The sequence below is a fragment of the Ranitomeya imitator genome, chromosome 1 (assembly GCF_032444005.1).
Source record: "Ranitomeya imitator isolate aRanImi1 chromosome 1, aRanImi1.pri, whole genome shotgun sequence".
In the NCBI taxonomy this organism is placed as follows: Eukaryota; Metazoa; Chordata; class Amphibia; order Anura; family Dendrobatidae; genus Ranitomeya; species Ranitomeya imitator.
In genome coordinates, this window is record NC_091282.1 from 188852708 (window position 1) to 188878510 (window position 25803).

Consider the following 25803-nt stretch of genomic DNA (forward strand, 5'->3'; position numbering starts at 1 on the left):
CAATTTCTCTTGTTACCCATGGGAGAATAAAAATTTGGGGGCTAAAAAAAACATTTTTGTAGGAAAAAAAATGATTTTTTATTTTCACGGCTCTGCGTTATAAGCTGTAGTGAAATACTTGGGGGTTCAAAGTTCTCACAACACATCTAGATAAGTTCCTTGGGGGGGGGGGGGGTCTAGGTTCCAATATGGGGTCACTTGTGGGGGGTTCTACTGTTTAGGTACATTAGGGGCTCTGCAAACGCAATGTGACGCCTGCAAACCATTCCATCTAAGTCTGCATTCCAAATGGCGTTCCTTCCCTTCCGAGCTCTGCCATGCGCCCAAACGGTGGTCCCCCCCCCCACATACGGGGTATCAGCGTACTCAGGACAAATTGCACAACACATTTTGGGGTCCAATTTCTCCTGTTACCCTTGAGAAAATGCAAAACTGGGGGCTAAAATATAATTTTTGTGGAAAAAAAAAAAGAATTTTTATTTTCACAGCTCTGTGTCATAAACTGTAGTGAAACACTTGGGGGTTCAAAGTTCTCACAACACATCTAGATAAGATCCTTAGGGGGTCTACTTTCCAAAATGGTGTCACTTGTGTGGGGTTTCAATGTTTACGCACATCAGGTGCTCTCCAAATGCAACATGGCACCCCATCTTAATTCCAGCCAATTTTGCATTGAAAAGTCAAACGGCGCTCCTTCCATTCCAAGCTCTGCCATGCACCCAAACAGTGGTTTACCCCCACATATGGGGTATCAGCGTACTCAGGATAAATTGCACAGCAACTTTTGGGGTACAATTTCTTCTGGTACCCTTGGGAAAATAAAAAATGTTCATTTTTGTGAAAAAATACTATTTTTTATTTTTACGGCTCTACATTATAAACTTCTGTGAAGCACTTGGTGGGTTAAAGTGCTCACCACATATCTAGATAAGTTCCTTAGGGCGTCTACTTTCCAAAATGGTGTCACTTGTGGGGGTTTCAATGTTTAGGCACATTGGTGGCTCTCCAAACGCAACATGGCGTCCCATCTCAATTCCAGCCAATTTTCCATTGAAAAGTCAAATGGCGCTACTTCCCTTCTGAGCTCTGCCACATGCCCAAACAGTGGTTTACCCCCACATATGGGGTATCGGGGTACTCAGGACGAATTGTACAATAACTTTTGGGGTCCATTTGTTCCTGTTACGCTTGGTAAAATATATCAAATTGGAGCTGAAGTAAATTTTTGTGAAAAAAAATAAAAATGAAATGTTCATTTTTTTTTTTAAACATTCCAAAAATTCCTGTGAAGCACCAGAAGGTTTAATAAACTTCTTGAATGTGATTTTGAGCACCTTGAGGGGTGCAGTTTTTAGAATGGTGTCACACTTGGTTATTTTCTGTCATATAGACCCCTCAAAATGACTTCAAATGTGATCTGGTGCCTAAAAAAAAAATGGTGTTGTAAAAATGAGAAATTGCTGGTCAACTTTTAACCCTTATAACTCACTAACAAAAAAAATTTTGTTTCCAAAAGTGTGCTGATGTAAAGTAGACATGTGGGAAATTTTACTTTATGAAGTATTTTGTGTCACATATCTCTGTGATTTAAGGGCATAAAAATTCAAAGTTGGAAAATTGCGAAATTTTCAAAATTTTCACCAAATGTCGGTTTTTTTCACTAATAAACGCAGGTAACATCAAAGAAATTTTACCGCTATCATGAAGTACAATATGTCTCGGGGGGAAAAAAATGTCAGAATCACCGGGATCCGTTGAAGCGTTCCAGAGTCATAAAGGGACAGTGGTCAGAATTGTAAAATTTGGACCGGTCATTAATGTGCAAACCACCCTAGGGGCTTAAGGGGTTAACAGACAACATGTCTCTGCCCAAACACAAAAAGTCAGCAAAAACACATACAGTGTTCTTCACTTCTTGCACCTCCTGTCAGGCTGCGCTACCAAGCAGGCATACTGCTCCGCTCTGTATTGCTTGTGACCCTAAATGCGGTCAGGAGCCCCCCGCCGCAAACGAGCCCGCGGTGTGACCAGTCCCCCTGAGTGGGCTTTGTCACTTTCGCAGTCTATGGCTTCTTTGACTAAAGCCATCGAGTCCCTCCAGGATCCAACCAGGAGCAGGACAACTAACCCGCCTATTGAGGAAGCTTCCCCTACGGCTGCGGAATCTTCAGCCTGCAGGGGCCGCTCTTATTCAAAGCATAAGCGGTCATCTAGGAAGCTCGTCCATAGCTCGTCCCCCAGGCTCTCTGGTGCCTCGGCGTCCTTTAGCTCCGCTTTCCGCTCTCGCTCCCCAGGCACCTCTTCTGACCAGGACTCTGATCCTGAGTCTGATGGGTCTCTAGATCTGGACTCTCCAGGGTTTCAGAGCTCTTTAGATAGTCTCATCGAAGCCGTTAACCAGTCCCTTCAGGTTGATGAGGAACCGGCGACCTCCAGTACGGATAACTCGGTGTCTTTCAAAAGGACCCAACGTACTCACAGAGTGTTTGCCAATCACCTGGAGTTCCAGGACATAGTCCAGCGACATAGGGAGCGTCCAGACAAACGCTTTCAGGGCCAGAGATCTCTGGAGTCCAAATATCCTTTTTCTCCTGATCTCTGCAAACAATGGACAGGATCCCCTCCTGTGGATCCTCCTGTCTCACGTTTATCCTCTAAAACTATCCTATCCGTGCCGGACGGATGTTCTATCAAAGATCCCACGAGCCGCCTAGTTGACAGTCTCGTCAGTTCAACTTTTGAGGCTTCAGGCTCGGCACTCTTTCCCTCCTTCACTGCTACCTGGGTAGCCAAAGCCGTGACTTGTTGGGCAGACTCTCTGCATAAGGCCCTTCAAAACAGTAGTCTTCCTTCTGACATAGCGGAGGTAGCAAATCAAATTTCCCTGGTGGGAGATTACTTAGTAAACGCTTCCCTAGACGCACTGCACTTATGGCTTCAAACGCTGTGGCGATTACGAGAGCCCTATGCCTGAGGAACTGGTGAACGGATTCTGCATCTGAAAAGTCCCTCACCTCTCTGCCATATCTCAGTGGCCGTCTATTTGGTGAAAAGGTGGACATACTGATTTCAGACGCTACTGGGGGAAAAAGTACTTTCCTCCCCCAGCAGAGATTCAGGCAACCGTTCCGACGACAGCAGCAGGCTCGTTTTCGGCCCTTTCGTGGAACTTACGCATGGCATTCCTCGGCCAGTTCCCGTGGTTCGGGGCACTGCACCGGCACAGACAAAAGCCCTCAGGCTTCATACAGGCCCAACCATTCCTGGAGGTCCAGGGGATCCAGACCCCAGCCTTCTTCTTCTAAGAAGAAGACACCAGCAAAGTAGGCGGACGCCTTCTCTTGTTTCGTCATGCCTGGCTCGCAGTCGTCCACGACGAGTGGGTCAGGGATCTGGTGTCCTCCAGTTACAAAATCGATTTTTACTTTCCCCCTCCAACCCGATTTTTCGCTTCCCGCCCTCCTGAAGCGGGAATGCGCGCTCTGGTTTTTTCCCAGGCCATTTAGTCTCCGAAAAAACGGAGTGATTGTCCCTGTCCCAGGGACTGCGGTTTTTATTCAAATCTGTTTATGGTCCCCTAAAACGATGGAACAGTAAAGCCCATCCTGGACCTAAAGCTCTTGAACAGATTTGTCAAAGTCCATCATTTCAGGATGGAATCCCTCCGTTCCGTCATTGCCTCGATGGAACAAGGCGAATTCTTAGCATCCATCAACATCCGGGTTTCGTGCCTCCACATCCCAATCTTCCCACCTCACCAAAGGTTTCTTCGCTTCGCCGTCGGAGAGGAACATTTTCAGTTCACGGCCTTGCCTTTTGGCCTCGATACCGCCCCCAGAGTTTTCACAAAGGTCATGGTGGCGGTCATGGCGATTCTGCATTCTCGGGGTCTAGTCGTGCTTCCCTACCTAGACGACTTGCTGGTCAAAGGCCCATCTTTCCGAGCCTGCGAGAAGTGCATCCGCATTTTCTTGGATACTCTTTCTCGGCTTGGCTGGTTGATCAACTTAAAAAAGTCATCTCCTGTCCCAGCTCAACGGATCTCCTTCCTGGGCATGACCCTGGACACCTCCTTAGGGTTGGTGCTTCTTCCTCGGGACAAGGTCTTTTCAAAAGGGGGTCTGGAAGCTTCTTCAGCCGTCTCCCTGTTCCAACCGTTTCGGCATGAGGATTCTCGGGAAGATGGTGCCCGCAATGGAGGCGATTTCATTTGCGCAACTACACCTCCGTCCCCTCCAGCACGCTCTGCTGGATGCATGGGACGGGAATCCATTTTCCCTTGACCGCCTGTGTCCTCTCTCTCCTCGGGTCAAGCAGACACTCCAATGGTGGATGCTCAGATCCTCTCTTCTCCAAGGGAGGTCCTTCCTCCCAGTCCATTGGCTGGTAGTCACTACCGATGCCAGCCTCCTAGGCTGGGGAGCGGTTTTTCGCCATCACACTGCGCAGGGAACCTGGACTCATCATGAGTCTCGTCATCCAATCAATATCCTGGAGATACGTGCGATTCGGCTGTCCCTAAAGCGGTTCCATCATCTCCTAGCAGGCTGCCCCATCCGTATCCAGTCGGACAATGCCATGGCCGTGGCTTATATAAATCATCAGGGGGGCACCCGCAGCAGAGCTGCAATGCGTGAGGTAGAGCACATCCTTCTCTGGACCGAAAACAATCTCTCGGTCATATCGGCCGTTCACATTCCAGGAGTGGAGAATTGGGCCGCAGATTTCCTCAGCCGGCAAGGTCTTGCCTCAGGAGAGTGGTCTCTCCATCAGGACATATTTCAACAAATCTGCCTTCGTTGGGGTACTCCGGACGTAGACTTGATGGCTTCCTGGTTCAATGCCAAGGTACCCCAGTTTGTGGCCCGCTCCCGGGACCTCAGAGCAATTGGGGCAGATGCGCTAGTCCTTTCTTGGAGTCAGTTTCGCATCACCTGTTTCCCCCCTGCCTCTGCTTCCCAGAGTCATCAGAAAGATCAGGGCAGAGGGTGTTCCGGTAATTCTCATCGCCCCGGATTGGCTTCGCCGGGCGTGGTATGCAGAGCTGGTCCAGCTCATCGCAGATGTTCCTTGGCGCCTACCAGATCGTCCAGATCTACTTTCTCAGGGCCCGATCTACCACCAGAACTCAGGGGCCCTGTGTTTGACGGCATGGCCATTGAATACTGGGCTCTGACTCAAGCAGGTTGTTCACCTTGATCAATGCCCGAAAGCCGATGTCATCGCGCATCTACCATCGGACCTGGAGGATCTTCTTTGATTGGTGCAGAAGCAGAGGTCGCCCTCTGATGGTTTTCAACATCCCTACCATCCTGGATTTCCGCCAATCCGGTCTGGACTTGGAACTTTCGCCGAGTTCCCTTAAAGGGCAGGTCTCGGCCTTGTCAGTCCTTTTTAAACGAAAAATTGCTTCCATGCCTCAGGTCAGAACGTTCTTTCAGGGAGTTTCTCACGTCATGCCTCCCTACAGAGCGCCTCTAGAGGCTTGGGACCTTAATCTGGTCCTAGGCGTCCTGCAGGAATCTCCCTTTGAGCTGTTACAGGACATCGATCTATCTCTTCTTTCATGGAAGGTGACCTTTCTTGTCGCTATTACCTCGATCAGAGGAGTCTCGGAGTTGGCTGCCCTTTCCTGTAGGACACTGTTCCACCGGGACAAGGTGGTCCTCAGACCGTCCCCTACTTTCCTCCCGAAGGTGGTGTCTTCCTTCCACCTCAATGAGGATATCGTACTTCCATCTCTTTGCCCTACTCCAGCGCACCGCGTGGAGAAGGCTCTTCACTCCTTGGATCTTGTTAGAGCTCTCAGGAAGTATGTGTCCAGGACGGCATCTTTTCGACAGACGGATGCTCTGTTCATGCTCCCGGCAGGACACCAGAGGGGACTGGTTGTTTCTAAGTCGACAATCGCCAGATGGATTCGGTCGACTATTCAAGAGGCTTACCGCGTCAGAGGCAAGCCTATCCCTGCGAGCCTCAGGGCACACTCCACTTGGTCGGTGGGTGCTTCCTGGGCCATTCGGAATCAAGGGTCTCCAGAGCAGGTTTGCAAAGCTGCGACCTGGTCTAACCTGCACACCTTTTCAAAACATTACAATGTCCATACTCGGGCATCTTCAGATGCAAGCCTGGATAGATGTATTCTGCAGGCAGCGGTAGCGCACCTGTAGACAGCAGGTGCCATAAGTTTACGCTGTTGGGTTATTTCCCACCTAGGGACTGCTTTTGGACGTCCCGTGGTTCTGTGTTCCCCAATGTGGCGATGGAGAAATAAGGATTTTTGTGTAATCACCGTAAAATCCTTTTCTCCGAGCCACTCATTGGGGGACACAGCACCCACCCTTGTTTTGGCTTGTTGCCTATGATGAGTGTTTTTAGTTTCTGACATGTTGTTCCTACGGTTAAATCATGTTAATCTCCTACTGCTTTGCTACGAACTGGCATTATCCGGTGCTAGTGGGCGGTGTAAACTGCAGAGGAGGAGCTAACCCTTTTTGTATTTACTTAGTATCAGCCTCCTAGTGGCAGCAGCATACACCCACGGTCCTGTGTCCCCAATGAGTGTCTCGGAGAAAAGGATTTTACGGTGAGTGCACAAAAATCCCTATTTTAATCTCTTTTGATTTCCAGTTTCTTTTTTTAACAAAATAGTTTGTTACACTTTTTAATTTTTATGGGACGTGCCAGTGGCAATACAGGAATCCTTGTTTTGTAACTGGAAATTTTACTTATGGGAAGACTTCATTCTTGCTAATGGTCACATTGCAAAGTCTGATTAAGCACAACTGTCATTGTACCCGAAGTATTGTAGATGGCAGTAGGAAAGCCTTCATCATGAATTGGCTCCTTATAAATTTGCTGAGTACTTAAAGAAAGCTGTGGACAGTGCTGTTGGATTGTAGCTGGGGATTGGCCTCTTTGTTGGTGATTTCTGGTGCTGTTTTACACTTGTGATAACCCATACAATAAAGAAAATCGGGAATGTGAAGGTGGCCAGCAGGTCTGTCAAATACTTGGTTGTATCTTTTATGTATTCAGAGTCAGCTGTACAATATATCTCCACTTGTACCTTATATTGGGATTGTAAAATCCAGACACTTTTTAGATTATACAGTGCATAGAGTGCTGGTAGTATTCTTCTTAGAGTCTTGCCTAATTATGTTATAGTGCCAGATATTTGGGATATTTATATTCTGCTGTTGGGTCTGACATCGGATGCTGAGAGACGCAACTGCAGAGTGGGCAGGATGGTTGCATAGTCACCATCCGATGCTCCATAGGCATTATGCACAGGTCCTATTCTCATCAATGGGACCCTGCCTTCCCCATAAGATAAGGAATAGTCAATTATTTTTTGTTTCGCCAATGCATAAGCTCATGTAGTCGGATGTGGAGGGAGGGTGGGGGGAGTCGAATCCGTCTTTAGAGCTAATGCTTTCTAATTTTATTTCTAAAAAAAGTGCTTATGGTTTTCACCTATTATGTTTCTGTGACCTGAAGTACAAGGCCGACCCTTTGAAGTAAAAGAACTGTTTTTAGAGGATATTTTAAGAACTACGGGATACAGAAATAAGGACATGCTGACATACAAGAAAGAGAAGCAGTGTGGTAAGTGATGATACTCCTTAGTCTTATTTCTACGTAGCGAATTAGTGCATGACATACTCATTTTGTATATACAAGTTTAGTAGGACGTTAAAAAACACGAAAAAACAACAACTAGAAGATACAAGTGGAGTGTAGTGATTGATCCTGCAGCTACATCCTCCGGGTGTCACACAGCAGGCTGCAGTGACTGAGAACAATCATTTTGGTAGAGCAAAGGGAAATCTAAGGAGACATTACAGCTGAGAGGTGTGGGAAGGAAGAAATGGAAATCTAAGGAGACAATATGGATGAGATTTGTGGGAAAGAAGGGAATTTCTAAATTTTCTCAGGAGTCACTGTGAACATTAAGGGTATGCGCACACGATGCGGATTTTGCTGCGGATCCGCAGCAGTTTCCCATGAGTTTACAGTACATTGTAAACTTATGGGAAACCAAAAAAACGCTGTGCCCATGCTGCAGAAAAAAACACGCGTAAACGCAGTGTTTTATTTTCCGCAGCATGTCAATTCTTTTGCGGAATCCGCAGCGTTTTTCATCTGCTCCAATAGAAAACTGCAGATGTAAATCCGCAGCGGAAACCGCAATAGAAAACGCGATAAATCCGCAGTAAAAACCGCAGCGGTTTTCCAATGCGGATTTATCAAATCCGCTGCGGAAAAATCCGCAGTGGACCATTCTACTTGTGCTCATACCCTAAAAGACAGAGCAACATGAATAGATTTGAAATAAAACGAAAAGCTAATACATATTTTAAAGGTGCATATATCATATCCAAAATAATATCTTTGGGTGTACAACTAAGGCTACTTTCACACTAGCGTCGTGTGACGGACGTCGCAATGCGTTGTTTTGGAGAAAAAACGCATCCTGCAAAGTTGCCCGCAGGATGCGGTTTTTCTCCATAGACTTGCATTAGTGACGCATTGCGATGTATTGCCAGACGTCACATCCGTCCCCTCCTCCCCGGAACTCACAATGGGCAGCGGATGCGTTGTAAAACTGCATCCGCTGCCCACGTTGTGCTAATCAGTCACATTGTCCGTCGGGCCGACGGTTTGCGACAGCCCGTACAGACGGACTAGTGTGAAAGTAGCCTAAGGCTATGTGCCACGTTGCGATTTTGATGCTGCGGGTCCGCAGCAGTTTCCATTACGTTTACAGTAAACATGTAAACCAATGGGAAACCGCAAACCACTGTGCACATGCGGGAAAAACCGCGCAGAAATGCAGCGGTTTACAATCCGCAGCATGTCACTTCTTTGTGCAGAATCGCAGTGATTCTGCACACATAGATGCGGGAAGTAAGCGGATAATGTGCGGTTGCTACCCGGGGTGGAGGAGAGGAGACTCTCCTCCAGGCCCTGGGAACCATTTTTGTGGTAAAAAAAAAGAAAAGAAAAAATGATTTACTCACCTCCTAGTGCTGTACTCGGCCGTCCGTTCTCAGGTTGCTATGTGAGCAGGGCCTGCGGTGATGTCGCGGTCACATGACCGTGACGTCACGAAGGTCCTGCTCGCATAGCATCTTTGGAACCGGACCGCCGCGTGCAGCGCCGATGAGATGGGGATGTCAGAGGGTGAGTATAACCATTTTTTTTTTTATTTTTAACATTACTATTGATGCTGCATATGCAGCATCAATAGCAAGTGCAGGAGTAAAACCCGCAGCGGAAACTGCAAGACAAACCGTGATAAATCTGCAGGGATAACTGCAGCGGTTTTGCCCTGCAGATTTATCAAATCCGCTGCGGGAGAACCCGCAGAGGACCGGCCTACGTGTGCACATAACCTAAACCTTCATCTTAAAAGTGGGGGTGGGATACTTTGCGTATGGTATAAGGAACTGAGCACCAGATTTAGTCCTGAGCTACTACATGCTGAATTTCATGGATAAATAGGAGAGCATCTAGATCTGGATAATCATACTCCTACATTACATGTGTATTCTTGATAACAATGTCTTTGTCACAGAGGAAAAGCAAAAAACAACCCTGTCTGAATGGCACTCGGCAAAAGAGAACAGCATAAAGCGCAACCCCCAACGGCAAAGGAGCATTGCCAGCACCGCAGAGGATTATCATCTGCTGGATGACGGAGAGTACACTGTATTCAGTCAGCTGGTATGGTGGAGTTCTTTTCTTAGGCGGCCAAAATAAAACTAGATAGTCTTTTGTAATATTTTTTTTATTTTAACTCATGGCTAGAACATAAGGGGTATCTTCTATTCCTACGTTTTGAACTAGTCTTAAAGGGACACTGTCACCTGAATTTGGAGGGAACAATCTTCAGCCATGGAGGCGGGGTATTCGGGTTTTTGATTCACCCTTTCCTTACCCGCTGGCTGCATGCTGGCTGCAATATTGTATTGAATTTCATTCTCTTTCCTCCGTAGTACACGCATGGGCAAGGCAAGATTGCCTTGTGCAGGCATGTACTACGGAGGACAGAGAATGAACTTCAATCCAATATTGCAGCCAGCATGCAGCCAGCGGGTAAGGAAAGGGTGAATCAAAAACCCCGCCTCCATGGCTGAAGATTGTTCCCTCCAAATTCAGGTGACAGTGTCCCTTTAAAGTACATCTGTCATATGTTGGTCTATGTAAGCATAGCATAGTATGGCGACAGGTTTACTGTCCTAACATTTGTTAAAGGAATTCACTGGAAATATAGTGAATAAGTCTGGTGCTTATGAGAAGAACTCCTTCCCGCATATCTCGCCTATTATTGATGGCAGACAGCTATGGATCTGCATATTCGGCAACCCATCAGACCCTGAGTATAGCGTTGGAGCACTCTCGTCATGAATACACCAGCGCCAGACTCCTCAACTATCCTTTGTGTTGTTTGAGTGCTCCTATTAGCCAAATGACATTTCTGTGTTGCTTTGGCTAATCGAGTGATCTTGTCTCTATAGTCGGCTGCCTGTACATAAAGCAGAATGCTTTGATTCTGATATATAATAAAATGTACTTGATGCTTGACAAAATATATGATGGAAGACATACAGTACACTTAGGAACTTGCCAACTTTAACTTCTGCTCTCTGTCTCTGGTCATTAAGACGGAGAAGGATGTGAATTGTTTAGAGCCGTGGCTGATAAAGGAAATGGACTCGTGCCTCTCTGATATTTGGCTCTGTAGAGACCTAGATGCCTTTGCACAACTGTTCCAATTAATATTAACAGAAAATGTCAGTGGTAAGTTCCCATATTATTTACTAGTAGTAATATTTCTAGATTGGTCATATACATTTTTTTTTTCTTTTGCCTATTGAGCATCTTCAGTTAAGGACCTTTGTGATTTCTTACATGATATTAGGACTGGATTTTGTTTTATAAACTCCCTACTGCTCATTCTCCCACAAGTTTGACCATAAACATTATTTAAACTTTGCCGTAAAGTTCTACTCTCTCACCAGTTTGGCTTAACCTATGAAAAGTTGAGAGACTTCTAGGCCCCTCTATTCATAATTTTCATTAATTTGTGCCTATTATATTGTCTGCTGAGAGCATTTTTTCTACATATTAATTTGTTTGCATCATATACATTTACATATTAAGTATGAGACTGTTTTTTCTTATTTACTAGTTGACTACAGACACAGTGAAACAAGCGCTTCACCGTTAATGGTGGCTGCTGGTCGAGGCTTTTTGAGCCAGGTAGAACAACTTATTGGTATGGGAGCAAACGTCCACAGCAAAGCTTCCAATGGATGGTAATTACCCTTTACTGTATTCATTTTAGTTTGACTTCAAATATCCACAGATAGTGTTCATCCCACTTTACCTTTTGAGCAGTTTGTGGCTGTAGGACTCATGACATAAGCCGCCTATCCTCACTAATTGCGGGGGTAGGACAAGTGACAGAAGCCGTCTATCCTCACTTATTGTGGCTGTTGGACATGTGACAAAAGCCGTCTAGCCTCACAGATTGTGGTTGTAGGACTCGTGACATAAGCCATCTATCCTCACTGATTGTGGCTGTAGGACATGTGACATAAGCCGTTTATCCTCACATATCGTGGCTACAGGACACGTGACATAAGCCGTCTATCCTCACTGATTGTGGCTATAGGACATGTGACATAATCCGTCTATCCTCACTGATTGTGGCTATAGGACATGTGACATAAGCCGTCGATCCTCACAGATCGTGGATACAGGACACGTGACATAAGCCGTCTATCCTCACTGATTGTAGCTATAGGACATGTGACATAATCTGTCTATCCTCACTGATTGTGGCTATAGGACATGTGACATAATCCGTCTATCCTCACTGATTGTGGCTATAGGACATGTGACATAAGCCGTCTATCCTCACAGATCGTCGCTACAGGACACGTGACATAATCAGTCTATCCTCACTGATTGTGGCTATAGGACATGTGACATAAGCTGTCTATCCTCACTGATTGTGGCTATAGGACATGTGACATAAGCTGTCTATCCTCACAGATCGTGGCTACAGGACACGTGACATAAGCCGTCTACCCTCACTGATTTGTGGCTGTAGAACATGTGATATAAGCCGTCTATCCTCACGGATGCAACATTTGCACCTTAAGAGACAATTGTATCCCTGCATTAGTAACCTTAATTGACTGAAATTGTTGATTGCTCTTTTGAAGATCTTTTTTCTTTCATAATTGTCTCTATTAATTTCCTGAGGTTCTAAAATACATTTTTAAATAAAGGTTGTAAAGGTTAAAAACATCAAACTAAGGTTTACTTCCCCACTGCTGCTCCAGAATGGTCTCTTCACCACTTCTCCTGTGTTTTGTTGACAGGCTGCAACAATGACATCTCGGCTATAACATGTGTGACCCCTGCAGCCAATCACTACACTTACCAGTTGTGTACCCACATGTTCTGCATCACCTCTCAGCCCAGTGATTGGCTGCAGGTGCCTCGTGTTCTGCAGTTGTGGCATCGATGCCGCAGCCTGTTAACAAAGACCGGAGGCAGCACTGGAGTAGCAGTGGCCAAGTAAACTATATATTTTGTCATTTTAAACCTTTGGAGTCCTTATCACTTAAAACATGTATTCTTGGAAAACAACTTTATCATGGTCAAATTCATTAGATGCATATTTTGTTGATTTTAGTTAAAAATAGTGTGTGTGTGTGTGTGGGGGGGGGGGGGGGGGGAGTTTTGCATCCTAAGATTTGCAGCAGTGCACTGAAAACCAGGATTGAATTGATTTAAATCTAACTGATTTAAATCACGATTTAAATCACTAGTCAGTAAGGCTTGATTTAAATCAGTGATTTAAATCAAAGTTTCTACCTAACTGAATTTGACTCCACAGAGGTCCCAGCCTCTTCTTCACAGCAAAAATGTTACAACATGAACAGAGTTGAGAAAAAGACCTTAATCCTATTGTTCTACAAACCTATAAATACAGAATCAACCCCTTCAGTGCCAAGTCCAAGAAGTCATCTTCAGTGCCAAGTCCAGGAGTCATCTTCATCACCGCACTTCTCATGATGTTGCCTCATTCGCGCCACCAGGCCTTGCATCTCTTTGTTGCATCGTTTGCATTTTGCACGCATGCCTGCCTTACTGATAGGCGAAGGAGCTTCATTAAAATATTCCCAAACTGAGTCTCTTTTACGGCCTGCTGCCATTATAAGGAAAGAATGTAATAAACCTCAGATCGTACACACAAACAGATCCAGACTTGTCTGTCTGTGGCTATGCTGCAGTATTGTGCTCAAAGTTTCACTTTCATTTTCTTGTCTGCTTGCCCTTCCTCCTCCTCACACTTAGATTCACATTCTTCTTGTGTTGTGCAGATCTATTCCACTCCAAACAATCAGAAACATATTGTCTAACTTCTTGGACTTGGCACTGAAGGGGTTGATTCTGTATTCATAGGTTTGTAGAACAATAGGATTAAGGTCTTTTTCTCAACTCTGTTCATGTTGTAACATTTTTGCCGTGGAGAAGAGGCTGGGACCTCTTCGGAGTCAAATTCAGTTTTGAGAACTGCGTAAGTAAAGCGAGCGTCTGTGATAATATAGGAGAGAAACTGCCCACTAATCCTACAGAAACCTCTGGAAGAGCATGGCATTGTGAATGTTACACATATACAGCTTTTATTCTACGGAGTTAAACAACTCAGCTTTATCTCATGATGGAAGAACCTTTGGATGGTAAAATATTTTCCTCAAAAAGCAGTTTATTGAAAAAAATCCGATTTAAATAAAAAAAATCCGATTTAAATCAAAAAAATCCTTTTTTTTTTTTTTTTATTGAAAAAAACATTGATTTTTATCCACCCTGCTGAAAACTAATATGTAAAAGCTGCACTATTTACACATGACCTCGGTGCCTTCACATGTACACAAGTAGGCACCCAGTTGCAGGGTGGTCACTTGTCAGTGTAGCACTGCTGTACACTTGTATGAGATTATCCGTCTACATCTTAAACAGAAATATTTCCAAATTTGTTTCCAATAGGACGGCTCTGGACTGGGCGAAACATTTTGGTCAGGTAGAAGTTGTTGACCTCTTGGAATTATACAGGTAAACCTGATTTACTAGTTCCAATGTTTCTCCTCAAGAAATTTTAATACTACATTTTCACTTGTGTTAATTGTATGATAAGTCTGCCTTCTCAAGGAACACTAATGTTCACCATGGAAATAAGTTAGTGTGTGAAAATCTCCAAATATCCATTATGCTCCAGTTTCTTAACAACTTTTCTTCCCATAGGAAAAGACTTGAATTTTCCAGCGTTGTATAATAGACAACGTCTATTGACTTGCACTCAGAGGACATAATGATTACAGCATTTTAAAGGCCTTTTAAAATTGTATTGTACCATAGGGTTGCCGTGGTCTAAAATAACAAAAGGATCTGCTACTATCCTTTACTGGTGCAGTGCTGCCTCTCTGTTGCTGCTCCAGTGTTTGTTGATCGTTGCAGTAGTGAAGTCACATCTGCAGTGCTGCAGCCCATCCCCAAGCAAGAATAAGACACTGAATGTTACGTGTTATGGAACCACTCAGCACCCAGACTATGTTGTGCAGTTATATGTATATATAATAGGTTCCATGTGAGATGCATGTCCCTAATGCATCAGCCCACAGGCTGCGCCTCTGGGCAGAGGGGACACGATATTCCCCTTTTGTCCGCCCCCCCACCTTTGTAATTCCCACAGTAAATATCGGCAGGCTCCGACCACCTGCGGCTATTGTAATGTATGTCTGGCCTGCCGCTTTTCTATTGGCCTGCCCTCTGTAATATATTCTGTGTTCTGTGAGTGAGTGTTGTCAGACTGGAAATATGTGGAGAAGCAGGGATCTTTTATATGCGCCCATGTAACCAAGCAATTCCAGCCCACGTCCTTCATTCAGACTCCAGCCAAAGCAGAGCCTCCTGAAACATGGGGTGGTACTGAAAGAGGTACCCCAGCTTGGTAGACCCCGTTACACTGGTGGCAGACAGCGGGACATGATACCCCTTCTACAGGAGAAAAGGAATGAATGGAAAACAACTACCAAAAGTTAAAGAGGACTACATTATAAGATCTGGTGGAAGCCCGAGGGTTGCTCGCCAGCAACAAAACAAAAGCGGATTTGATAGCAGCCATCATGGAACACAACAGTGCAGCGCCCCCCAATGTGAACGTGGAGGAGACTGAATTCCAGAGGGAGGTAAAGAACAGACTGGCGTTCTATGGCCCAAACCCTGCAGTAGACATCATACGAGAGGTGATGGCTGATGTGCGTACTGAAGGAAAAGATGGCCGAGCGGACCAGGATAAAACCAGCCAAGATTGAGGCCATAACCCACCCACCTCCTCAGGCAAGCAATTCCAGATTCTCACTGCCCTAACAGTAAAGAATCCTCTGCTATGTTGGTGGAAAAACCTTCTCTCCTCCAGACGCAAAGAATGCCCCCTTGTGCCCGTCACCTACCTTGGTATAAACAGATCCTCAGCGAGATATTTGTATTGTCCCCTTATATACTTATACATGGTTATTAGATCGCCCCTCAGTCGTCTTTTTTCTAGACTAAATAATCCTAATTTCGCTAATCTATCTGGGTATTGTAGTTCTCCCATCCCCTTTATTAATTTTGTTGCCCTCCTTTGTACTCTCTCTAGTTCCATAATATCCTTCCTGAGCACCGGTGCCCAAAACTGGACACAGTACTCCATGTGCGGTCTAACTAGGGATTTGTACAGAGGCAGTATAATGCTCTCATCATGTGTATCCAGACCTCTTTTAATGCACCCCATGATCCTGTTTGCCTTGGCAGCTGCTGCCTGGCACTGGCTGCTCCAGGTAAGTTTATCATTAACTAGGATCCCCAAGTCCTTCTCCCTGTCAGATTTACCCAGTGCTTTCCCGTAAGAACCAACCACGCCAGGTAACCTGGACCCCAGAGTGTGAGGAAGCTTTCCGCCATCTAAAGGACACCCTCACCAATACCCCTGTATTGGCCGCACCCGATCCAACAAAACGTTTCCTTGTTCACACAGACGCTTCTATGTTTGGATAGGGGGCAGTACTGAGCCAAGTCGGGCCGGGCGGCCAAGAACACCCGGTAGCTTACCTGAGTCGGAAACTACTGCCCCGTGAAGTAAGCTATGCGGCCATCGAGAAGGAGTGCCTGGCTGTAGTATGGGCACTAAAAAAGTTGCAACCATATTTGTATGGATGACAGTTTAACCTCCTAACGGACCATAATGCCCTAGTCTAGCTTAATCGGGTCCCCGGAGACAACGCCAGATTGCTGCGGTGGAGTTTAGCCCTACAACCTCTGGACTTCACCATCCACTACAGACCCGGCAAACAAAATGGTAACGCCGATGGACTAAGTCGACAAACGGAACTTGTACCAACCCCATAAACTTCGGTCATCCCCAAACCGATACGTTAAGGATAAGACTGTGTATGCCGATCATGTTGCTGAAAAGGGTAGCCGTGTTACCGAACCACTCAGCACCAAGAATATGTTATGCAGTTATATGTATGTATAATAGGTTCCATGTGAGATGCATGTCCCTAATGCATCAGCCCACAGGCTGCGCCCCTGGGCAGAGGGGACACGATATTCCCCTTTTGTCCGCCCCTCACCTTTGTAATTCCCACAGTAAATATCGGCAGGCTCCGGCCACCTGCGGCTATTGTAATGAATGTCTGGCCTGCCGCTTTTCTATTGGCCTGCCCCCTGTATCTGTGTGATATATTCTGTGTCCTGTGAGTTAAGTGTTGTCAGACTGGAAATACGTGGAGAAGCAGTGATCTTTTATATGCGCCCATATAACCAAGCAATTCCAGCCCACGTCCTTCATTCAGACTCCAGCCAAAGCAGAGTGGACCTCCTGAAACACGGGGGGTGCTGAAAGAGGTACCCCAGCTTGGTAGATGGAGACACAGCACTCAGGGATGATGAGTAACAGCTCTGTCTGTTTTAGACCCCTGAAACCCTAAGGTACAATAAAATGTGAAAAAGACACAACCCATTTAAGATGACCATTCAGATTCTGATTCAGTAATTTATAATCAAATGCCACCAGTAATGTAATGTGTATGGGAGAAGTCTGAACATTGGTTTGGAAAAAGGTTTCAGCTTATGGCGTCACAACTATTTGGGAGGTTTCTGACAGCGGTGATCTCCCAACACCTATAGCAATATGATATTGAGAATGCACATGTGGGGAAGCTTGGATTTACTGCACCTTAGGCTACTTTCACACTAGCGTCATTTTGAATACGTCGCAATGCGTCGTTTAGGGGAAAAAACGCATCCTGCAAAGTTGTCTGCAGGATTCGTTTTTTCCCCATAGACTAACATAAGCGACGCATTGACACACACGTCGCAACCATCGTGCGACGGTTGCGTCGTGTTGTGGCGGACCGTCTGCAGTATAAAACGTTACATGTAACGTTTTTTGCTGCGTTGTGTCCGCCATTTCCGACCGCACATGCGTGGCCGGAACTCCGCCCCCACCTCCCCGCAACTCACAATGGGGCAGCGGATGCGCTGGAAAAATGCATCCGCTCCCCCCGTTGTGCGGCACTTGCACAGTATGCGTCGGTACGCCGGGCCGACGCAGTGTGACAGCCCCGTACCGACGCTAATGTGAAAGTAGTCTTAGCCTGGCGAGTGACAGTGATCTGGATGTCACCACATTCATTGTTCTGTGTTATTGCTAAGCTGTCTCTTTTCTCTTTGTGTAGCGCCTCGTTGGAGCCTGGCAGTCTAGATGAGAGCTCCCTGGTGCAGAAAGAAAGCAGCAGCTTGAGTGTGGAAGAACAAGAGCTCCTGAAAGCTTACCACTACAGTTTTGATGATGAAAAAGTGGATCTTGACCTAATAATGCATATTCTTTATAATATCTTCCAAAATTCTGACTCAGGTACAACAATTTTATTGCGTAGAATTAAATTAAGGAACAATTAGTTTGTATTAAAGGGGTTGTCCACAACCCCTTCTCATTAGCTATATTTCTCCCTTGTAAAATAATAACACCTATACTCTCCTCTGGTGCCAATGCCGTTCCAGCGGAGTAGGTACTGGCTCTCCTGGGTATCGTGTGACATGTTGCTCACTCCCTTCCTCCGGATGTATGTGATACGTCCCTAGGAGAGAACAGGAAAGCCAGGAGCTGAATGGCTATAGGGATCGCAAGACATATTTGCCAACACAGGTGGAACGACACTGTTGGTGAGAAAAGGTGTTATTGTGCTAGAAGCCAGAAGCATAGGGATTCACAAGGGTTGTCTGAGTAGTGGACAACCCCTTTAACCCCTTCCTGAACTGTGACGCCATGTAGGCGTCATGAAAGTCGGTGCCAATCCGACCTGTGACGCCTATGTGGCATCATGGAGGGATCGCGTCCCTGCAGATTGGGTGAAAGGGTTAACTCCAATTTCACCCGTTCTGCAGTGACAGGGGGAGTGGTACTTCAGCCCAGGGGGGTGGCTTTGCCCCCACGTGGCTACGATCACTCTGATTGGCTGTTTCACTTTCAACAGCCAATCAATCAGATCAATTTGTAATATTTCACCTATGAAACTTGGTGAAATATTACAATCCAGCCATGGCAGATGCTGTAATATCATCGGCCATGGCTGGAGACCACGATCTGCCCCTCCACCGACTGACAGCGGCGATCTGCCGCCGCTGTCAGTCTTTCCTCCCCTTCTTTCTGTGCTCCTCTGCCCTCCTCTCCGCCTGCCCCCGGCCTCCCCTCCGCCCCCCCCACTGTCCGATCCCACCCCCCCATACTTACCAAGTCCCGGTGTCCGTCCGTCTTCAGCGATGGGCGCCGCCATCTTCCAAAGTGCGCCCGCCGAATCGGCCGGCAGATTCATTCCAGGTACATTTTGATCACTGTGATAAAACCTATCACAGTGATCAAAATAAAAAAAATAGTAAATGACCCCCCTCTTTTATCACCCCCATAGGTAGGGACAATAATAAAATAAAGAAAATATATTTACTTTTATTTTTCAACTATGGTTAGGGTTAGAACTAGGGTTAGGGTTAGAATTAGGGATAGGGTTGCAATTAGGGTTAGGGTTAGAATTAGGCTATGTGCACACGGTGCGGATTGGCTGCTGCGGATTCGTGGCAGTTTTCCATCACGTTTACAGTACCATGTAAACCTATGGAAAATCAAATTCGCAGTGCCCATAGTGTGGAAAATACAGTGCGGAATTGCTGCTTTGTAATTTCCGCAGCATGTCAATTCTTTGTGTGGAATCCGCAGCGTTTTACACCTGTTGCTCAATAGGAATCCACAGGTGAAATCCGCACAAAAAACGCTGGAAATCCGCGATAAATCCGCAAGTAAAGCGCAGTGCGTTTTACCTCCGGATTTTTCAAAAACGGTGCTGAAAAATCCACACACGAATCCGCAACGTGGTCACATAGCCTTAGGGTTAGGGCTGGAACTAGAGTTAGGGTTGGAATTAGGGTTAGTGTTGGAATTAGGGTTAAGATTAGGGTTAGGGGTGTGTTGAGGTTAGGGTTAGGCTTGTGGTTAGGGTTATGGTTAGTGTTGGGATTAGGGTTGGTTGTGTGTTGGGGTTAGGGTTATGGTTAGTGTTGGGATTAGGGTTGGTTGTGTGTCGAGGTTAGGGTTAGGGGTGTGTTGGGGTTAGGGTTGTGATTACGGTTATGCTTAGAGTTGGGCTTAGGGTTAGGGGTGTGTTGGGGTTAGTGTTGGAGTTAGAATTGAGGGGTTTCCACTGTTTAGGCACATCAGGAGGTCTCCAATCACGACATGGCGCCACCATTGATTCCAGCCAATCTTGCATTCAAAAAGTCATATGGTGCTCCCTCCCTTCTGAGCCCCGACATGCGCCCAAACAGTGATTTACCCAAACATATGGGGTATCAGCGTACTCAGGAAAAATTGTACAACAATTTTGGGGGTCTAATTTCTCCTGTTACCCTTGGAAAAATAAAAAAATGGGGGCTAAAAAATTATTTTTGTGGGAAAAAATGATTTTTTATTTTCACGGCTATGCGTTATAAAATTCTGTGAAGCACTTGGGGTTTCAAAGTGCTCACCACACATCTAGATAAGTTCCTTGGGGGGGGGGGGGGTCTAGTTTCCAAAATGGGGTCACTTGTGGTGGGTTTCTACTGTTTAGGTACATCAGGGGCTCTGCAAACGCAACGTGACGCCCGCAGACCATTCCATCAAAGTCTGCATTTCAAAACGTTACTACTTCCTTTCCGAGCCCCGACGTGTGCTCAAACAGTTGTTTGCCCCCATAATTTTTGAGGAAAGAAAAATAATTTTTTATTTTCACTGGCTCTGCGTTATAAACTTCTGTGAAGCACTTGGAGGGTTCAAAGTGCTTACCACACATATAGATGAATTCCTTGGGGGGTCTAGTTTCCAAAGTCATCTAGATAAGTTCCTTGGGTGGGGGGGAAGGGGTCTAGTTTCCAAAATGGGGTCACTTGTGGGGGGAGCTCCAATCTTTAGGCACACAGGGGCTCTCCAAACGCGACATGGTGTCCGCTAAAGATTGGAGCCAATTTTTCATTCAAAAAGTCAAATGGCGCTCCTTCCATTCCAAGCCCTGTCGTGCGCCCAAACAGTGGTTCCCCCCATATATGGGGTATTGGCATACTCAAGACAAATTGTACAACTTTCGGGGTCCAGTTTCTCATTTTACCCTTGCGAAAATAAAATTTTTTTTGCTAAAAGTTCATTTTTGTGACTAAAAAGTTAAATGTTCATTTTTTCCTTCCATGTTGCTTCTGCTGCTGTGAAGAACCTGAAGGGTTAATAAACTGTTTGAATGTGGTTTTGAGCACCTTGAGGGGTGCAGTTTTTAGAATGGTGTCACTTTTGGGTATTTTCAGCCATATAGACCCCTCAAACTGACTTCAAATGTGAGGTGGTCCCTAAAAAATATGGTTTTGTAAATTTTGTTGTAAAAATGAGAAATTGCTGGTCAAATTTTAACCCTTATAACTTCCTAGCAAAAAAAAAATTTTGTTTCCAAAATTATGCTGATGTAAAGTAGACATGTGGGAAATGTTATTTATTAACTATTTTGTGTCACATAACTCTCTGGTTTAACAGAATAAAAATTCAAAATTTGAAAATTGCTAAATTTTACTATTTCATTGAGTTATGACACAATGTAAGGATGTTGGAATGAATGCCCCCCCCCCCCCTACTATTCATTCCATGCAACTGCTTCTTGCCATACATCTTTATAAGGCGCCGGAGTGGACCTGAGACACCCATTTGACCGGACCGCAGCGGGGACCGCCCTGGGTGGGTATAATCTAACGTCTTTTCTCCTCTTTCAGGTAACATCGGCGGCTTATCTACAGCATTACAGAATGCTGTAGATAAGCCCCTGATGACGGTGAGCTTACCTCCCCATCGATTTTGGGGGTGACAGGTTCCCTTTAAAAGGGTCATTCTGACCCCTCACAGCAAGGTGGGTGGGCAGTAGTATACTGGTGTGGGGAAATATTAGAAGAGAAGATGTAAATCTACTCTAGTTGTTCTCTAAATCTAAAGCATCCCAGAGACTCATAATGGTCTATCCTAGTTGTATTGTATAGAGAGACTATTTTGCACTTGTATATAGTCTTCACAGGATTAGTATTCTCTGAATTTCAGGAATGTGGGCTTCATTTTAGTAAGTTATCGTGGCTGAGAATTACATAACCACTTGTAGCCTCTTATTGACATTGATATGATAGTTCTCTTTTTCTGGCTCACCTGCTGAATGCAGTGAATCGGGATGTAAGGAATTGATGTAGGGGAGCATGACAGACTGCAAAGGGTTTGTTTTTAGTGATTAGCAAACGTGCTTGAATAAGTTGTCATCCGAACATGCTCGTGTGCAAACCGAGAATCTTCAGCGTGCTCTTGCTCGAATAATATGTTTGAGTCCTGCAGCTGCATGTCTCGCGGCTGTTCAACAGCAACAACACATGCAGGGATAGTCTTTTTGTTACACGATACCCAGGAGAGCTCGTACCAACTCTGCTGGAATTACTTAGGCACCGTAGGAGAGTATAGGTGTAGTCTGTTACAATGGAGTTTGAATCAGTTTCCATGGGAGTGGTAGGAAAATAACTCTAGTTTTATTTTTTACTATCTTATGTCAATGAAAAAATGGTTACAAAAGTGTGCAATGCTTTTAACCCCTTAGTGACGGAACTAATTCTGACCTTAATAATCAGGCCCAATTTTTTAAATCTGACCAGTGTCACCAGCCGTGCACTGCACGGCTCCAAAGCGAAAGATATCCTTTGGAATGCAAAAATGGTTGGAATCAATAGCGGATGCCATGTCACGTTTGGAGAGCCCCTGATTTTGTCACGGGTGTGTCAGGTGTGATAGACAGTCATCCTGGATCCCGCTGTAAAAGGTCTTTGCGTTTAGCTCTGCAAGCACCTGTTTGATTTTTGCATCTCACTTTTGGAGTGATATCCTTCTCACTCTAGCAGTTACCTCCACCGTCTGCTACTAATTAACACACCTTTACTGAAGGTTTAAATGCATTCAGTTTCTGCAGCAGGGTGCCGTTGTTAGTTCAATTTTCCTTTGTCTGATTGGAAGTACAAGCAGTCGGCTAGTGTCTCCTTGGAGTACTCTTGGAGGATTGCTGGCGTGGTATCTCGGTGGTCTTCTCAAGCTAAGTGTATCCCCTCATTCGTTCACCCTCTCTCTTTTTAGTTGTAGTGGGGGCAGACTAGCACTTACATCGTCACCTCCCTAGCCAGGGCCTGTTTCTATGGTCAGGCAGGGGTTAGGTTCCTGTTCGGTGATAGGTTCAGAACCTATTTAGGGACATACTAATTACTGGCTTTTGATCACTGTGATTGGGTCTATAGCGGTGATCAAAATTAATCAATAAGAAAAATTCCCGCTGCTGCTGGGTGCTGGGCGGCAGATCTCGGCGGGACCACTGCGCATGCACCAACCACAACTGTTTTTTCCAGGGAGAGTTGTGGATGGCCGGGGATGGAGCTGGAGGGATCAGGGGATGGCGGAGGTACAGGAGGTTGGGTTTGTGGACCTCATTTCTCTCTCTGACATGTATACCATGTCAGAAGAGAGAGAAATGTTTCTAATACCTGCACACTTTATTTTATTTTTTTTACATGATTGCCGTTATTCTTTGATCGTGATTTGCAGGGTCTCTGCTACCCCCTGTAGTTGAAACCCAGAGAATTTTTGATGCTGGGGGGCGCTATACCCTTATTCCCAATTGCCGATTAAAACAGCAATGAGGAAATAAGACCCCTTAATGGCCGCTGTTTTAATGCGTATCAGCGGTCTTTAACCCCTTTCTGCCATTAGACGTACTATTGCGTCCATGTGGGGTGGGCTTTACTTCCCAAGGACGCAATAGTACGTCATATGCTATCGGCAGCGCTCACGGGGGGAGCGCCGCCGATCGCGGCCGGGTGTCAGCTGCCTATCGCAGCTGACATCCGGCACTATGTGCCAGGAGCGGTCAAAGACCGCCCCGGCACATTAACCCCTGGCACACCGCGATCAAAGATGATCGCGATGTGCCGGCGGTGCAGGGAAGCACCGCGCAGGGAGGGGGCTCCCTGCGGGCTTCCCTGAGCCCCCCGCAGCAACGCGATGTGATCGCGTTGCTGCGAGGGTCTCACCTCCCTCCCTCCCTGCTCGAGCCCCGGATCCAAGATGGCCGCGGATCCGGGTACTGCAGGGAGGGAGGTGGCTTCACAGAGCCTGCTCAGAGCAGGCACTGTGAAGCAGCCTGCACTCCTATCAGATCGGTGATCTGACAGAGTGCTGTGCAAACTGTCAGATCACCGATCTGTGATGTCCCCCCCTGGGACAAAGTAAAAAAGTTAAAAAAAAAAAAATTCAAATGTGTAAAAAAAAATTAAAAAAAATATTCCAAAGTAATGAAAAAAAAAAAAAATATTATTCCCATAAATACATTTCTTTATCTAAATAAAAAAAACAAAACGATAAAAGTACACATATTTAGTATCGCCGCGTCCGTAACGGCCCGACCTATAAAACTGGCCCACTAGTTAACCCCTTCAGTAAACACCGTAAGAAAAAAAAAAAAAAAAAAGAGGCAAAAAACAACGCTTTATTATCATACCGCCGAACAAAAAGTGGAATAACACGCGATCAAAAAGATAGATATAAATAACCATGGTACCGCTGAAAGCCTCATCTTGTCCCGCAAAAAACGAGCCGCCATACAGAATCATCAGCAAAAAAAAAAAAAAGTTATAGTCCTGAGAATAAAGCGATGCAAAAATAATTATTTTTTCCGTAAAATAGTTTTTATCGTATAAAAGCGCCAAAACATAAAAAAAATGATATAAATGAGGTGTCGCTGTAATTGTACTGACCCGAAGAATAAAACTGCTTTATCAATTTTACCAAACACGGAACGGTATAAACGCCTCCCCCAAAAGAAATTCATGAATAGCAGGTTTTTGGTCATTCTTCCTCACAAAAATCGGAATAAAAAGCGATCAAAAAATGTCACGTGCCTGAAAATGTTACCAATAAAATCGTCAACTCGTCCCGCAAAAAACAAGACCTCACATGACTCTGCGGACCAAAATATGGAAAAATTATAGCTCTCAAAATGTGGTAACGCAAAAAATATTTTTTGCAATAAAAAGCGTCTTTCAGTGTGTAACGGCTGCCAATCATAAAAATCCGCTAAAAAACCCGCTATAAAAGTAAATGAAAAAAAATGTATTTATTTCCATTTTCCCATTAGGGTTAGGGCTAGGGTTAGGGCTAGGGTTAGGGCTAGGGCTAGGGTTAGGGCTAGGGTTAGGGCTAGGGTTGGGGCTAGGGTTAGGGCTAGGGTTAGGGCTAGGGTTAGGGCTAGGGTTAGGGCTAGGGTTAGGGTTAGGGCTAGGGTTAGCATTAGGGCTAGGGTTAGGGCTAGGATTAGGGTTAGGGCTAGGGTTAGGGCTAGGGTTGGGGTTGGGGCTACAGTTAGGGTTGGGGATAAAGTTAGGGTTAGGGTTTAGATTACATTTACAGTTGGGAATAGGGTTGGGATTAGGGTTAGGGGTGTGTTTGGATTAGGGTTTCAGTTATAATTGGGGGGTTTCCACTGTTTAGACACATCAGGGGGATCTCCAAACGCGACATGGCGACCGATCTCAATTCCATCCAATTCTGCATTGAAAAAGTAAAACAGTGCTCCTTCCCTTCCGAGCTCTCCCGTGTGCCCAAACAGGAGTTTACCCCAACATATGGGGTATCAGCGTACTCAGGACAAATTGGACAACAACTTTTGGGGTCCAATTTCTCCTTTTACCCTCGAGAAAATACAAAACTGGGGGCTAAAAAATAATTTTGAGGGGAAATTTTTTTTTTTTATTTTCACGGCTCTGCGTTATAAACTGTAGTGAAATACTTGGGGGCTCAAAGTTCTCACAACAAATCTAGATAAGTTCATTGAGGGGTCTAGTTTCCAATATGGGGTCACTTGTGGGGGGTTTCTACTGTTTAGGTACATTAGGGGCTCTGCAAACACAATGTGACGCCTGCAGACCATTCCATCTAAGTCTGTATTCCAAATGGCGCTCCTTCCCTTCCGAGCCCTCCCATGCGCCCAAACGCTGGTTCTCCCCCACATATAGGGTATCAGCGCACTCAGGACAAATTGCACAACAACTTTTGGGGTCCAATTTCTCCTGTTACCCTCAGGAAAATACAAAACT

At 45.5% G+C, this 25803-nt stretch overlaps 1 protein-coding gene across 2 annotated transcripts in view; it reads left to right on the plus strand.

Annotated features, from left to right (window-relative positions):
* The window catches only part of YTHDC2 (YTH N6-methyladenosine RNA binding protein C2), a 272381-nt gene that overhangs the window by 112676 nt on the left and 133902 nt on the right, over window positions 1-25803 (plus strand). For both annotated transcript variants that reach the window (XM_069752951.1, XM_069752942.1), the window contains 6 exons: window positions 7501-7608; window positions 9581-9729; window positions 10671-10806; window positions 11198-11324; window positions 14074-14139; window positions 17808-17986. In XM_069752951.1, coding sequence (XP_069609052.1) covers window positions 7501-7608; window positions 9581-9729; window positions 10671-10806; window positions 11198-11324; window positions 14074-14139; window positions 17808-17986 — 765 coding nt within the window. The remainder of the gene's footprint in view (window positions 1-7500; window positions 7609-9580; window positions 9730-10670; window positions 10807-11197; window positions 11325-14073; window positions 14140-17807; window positions 17987-25803) is intronic.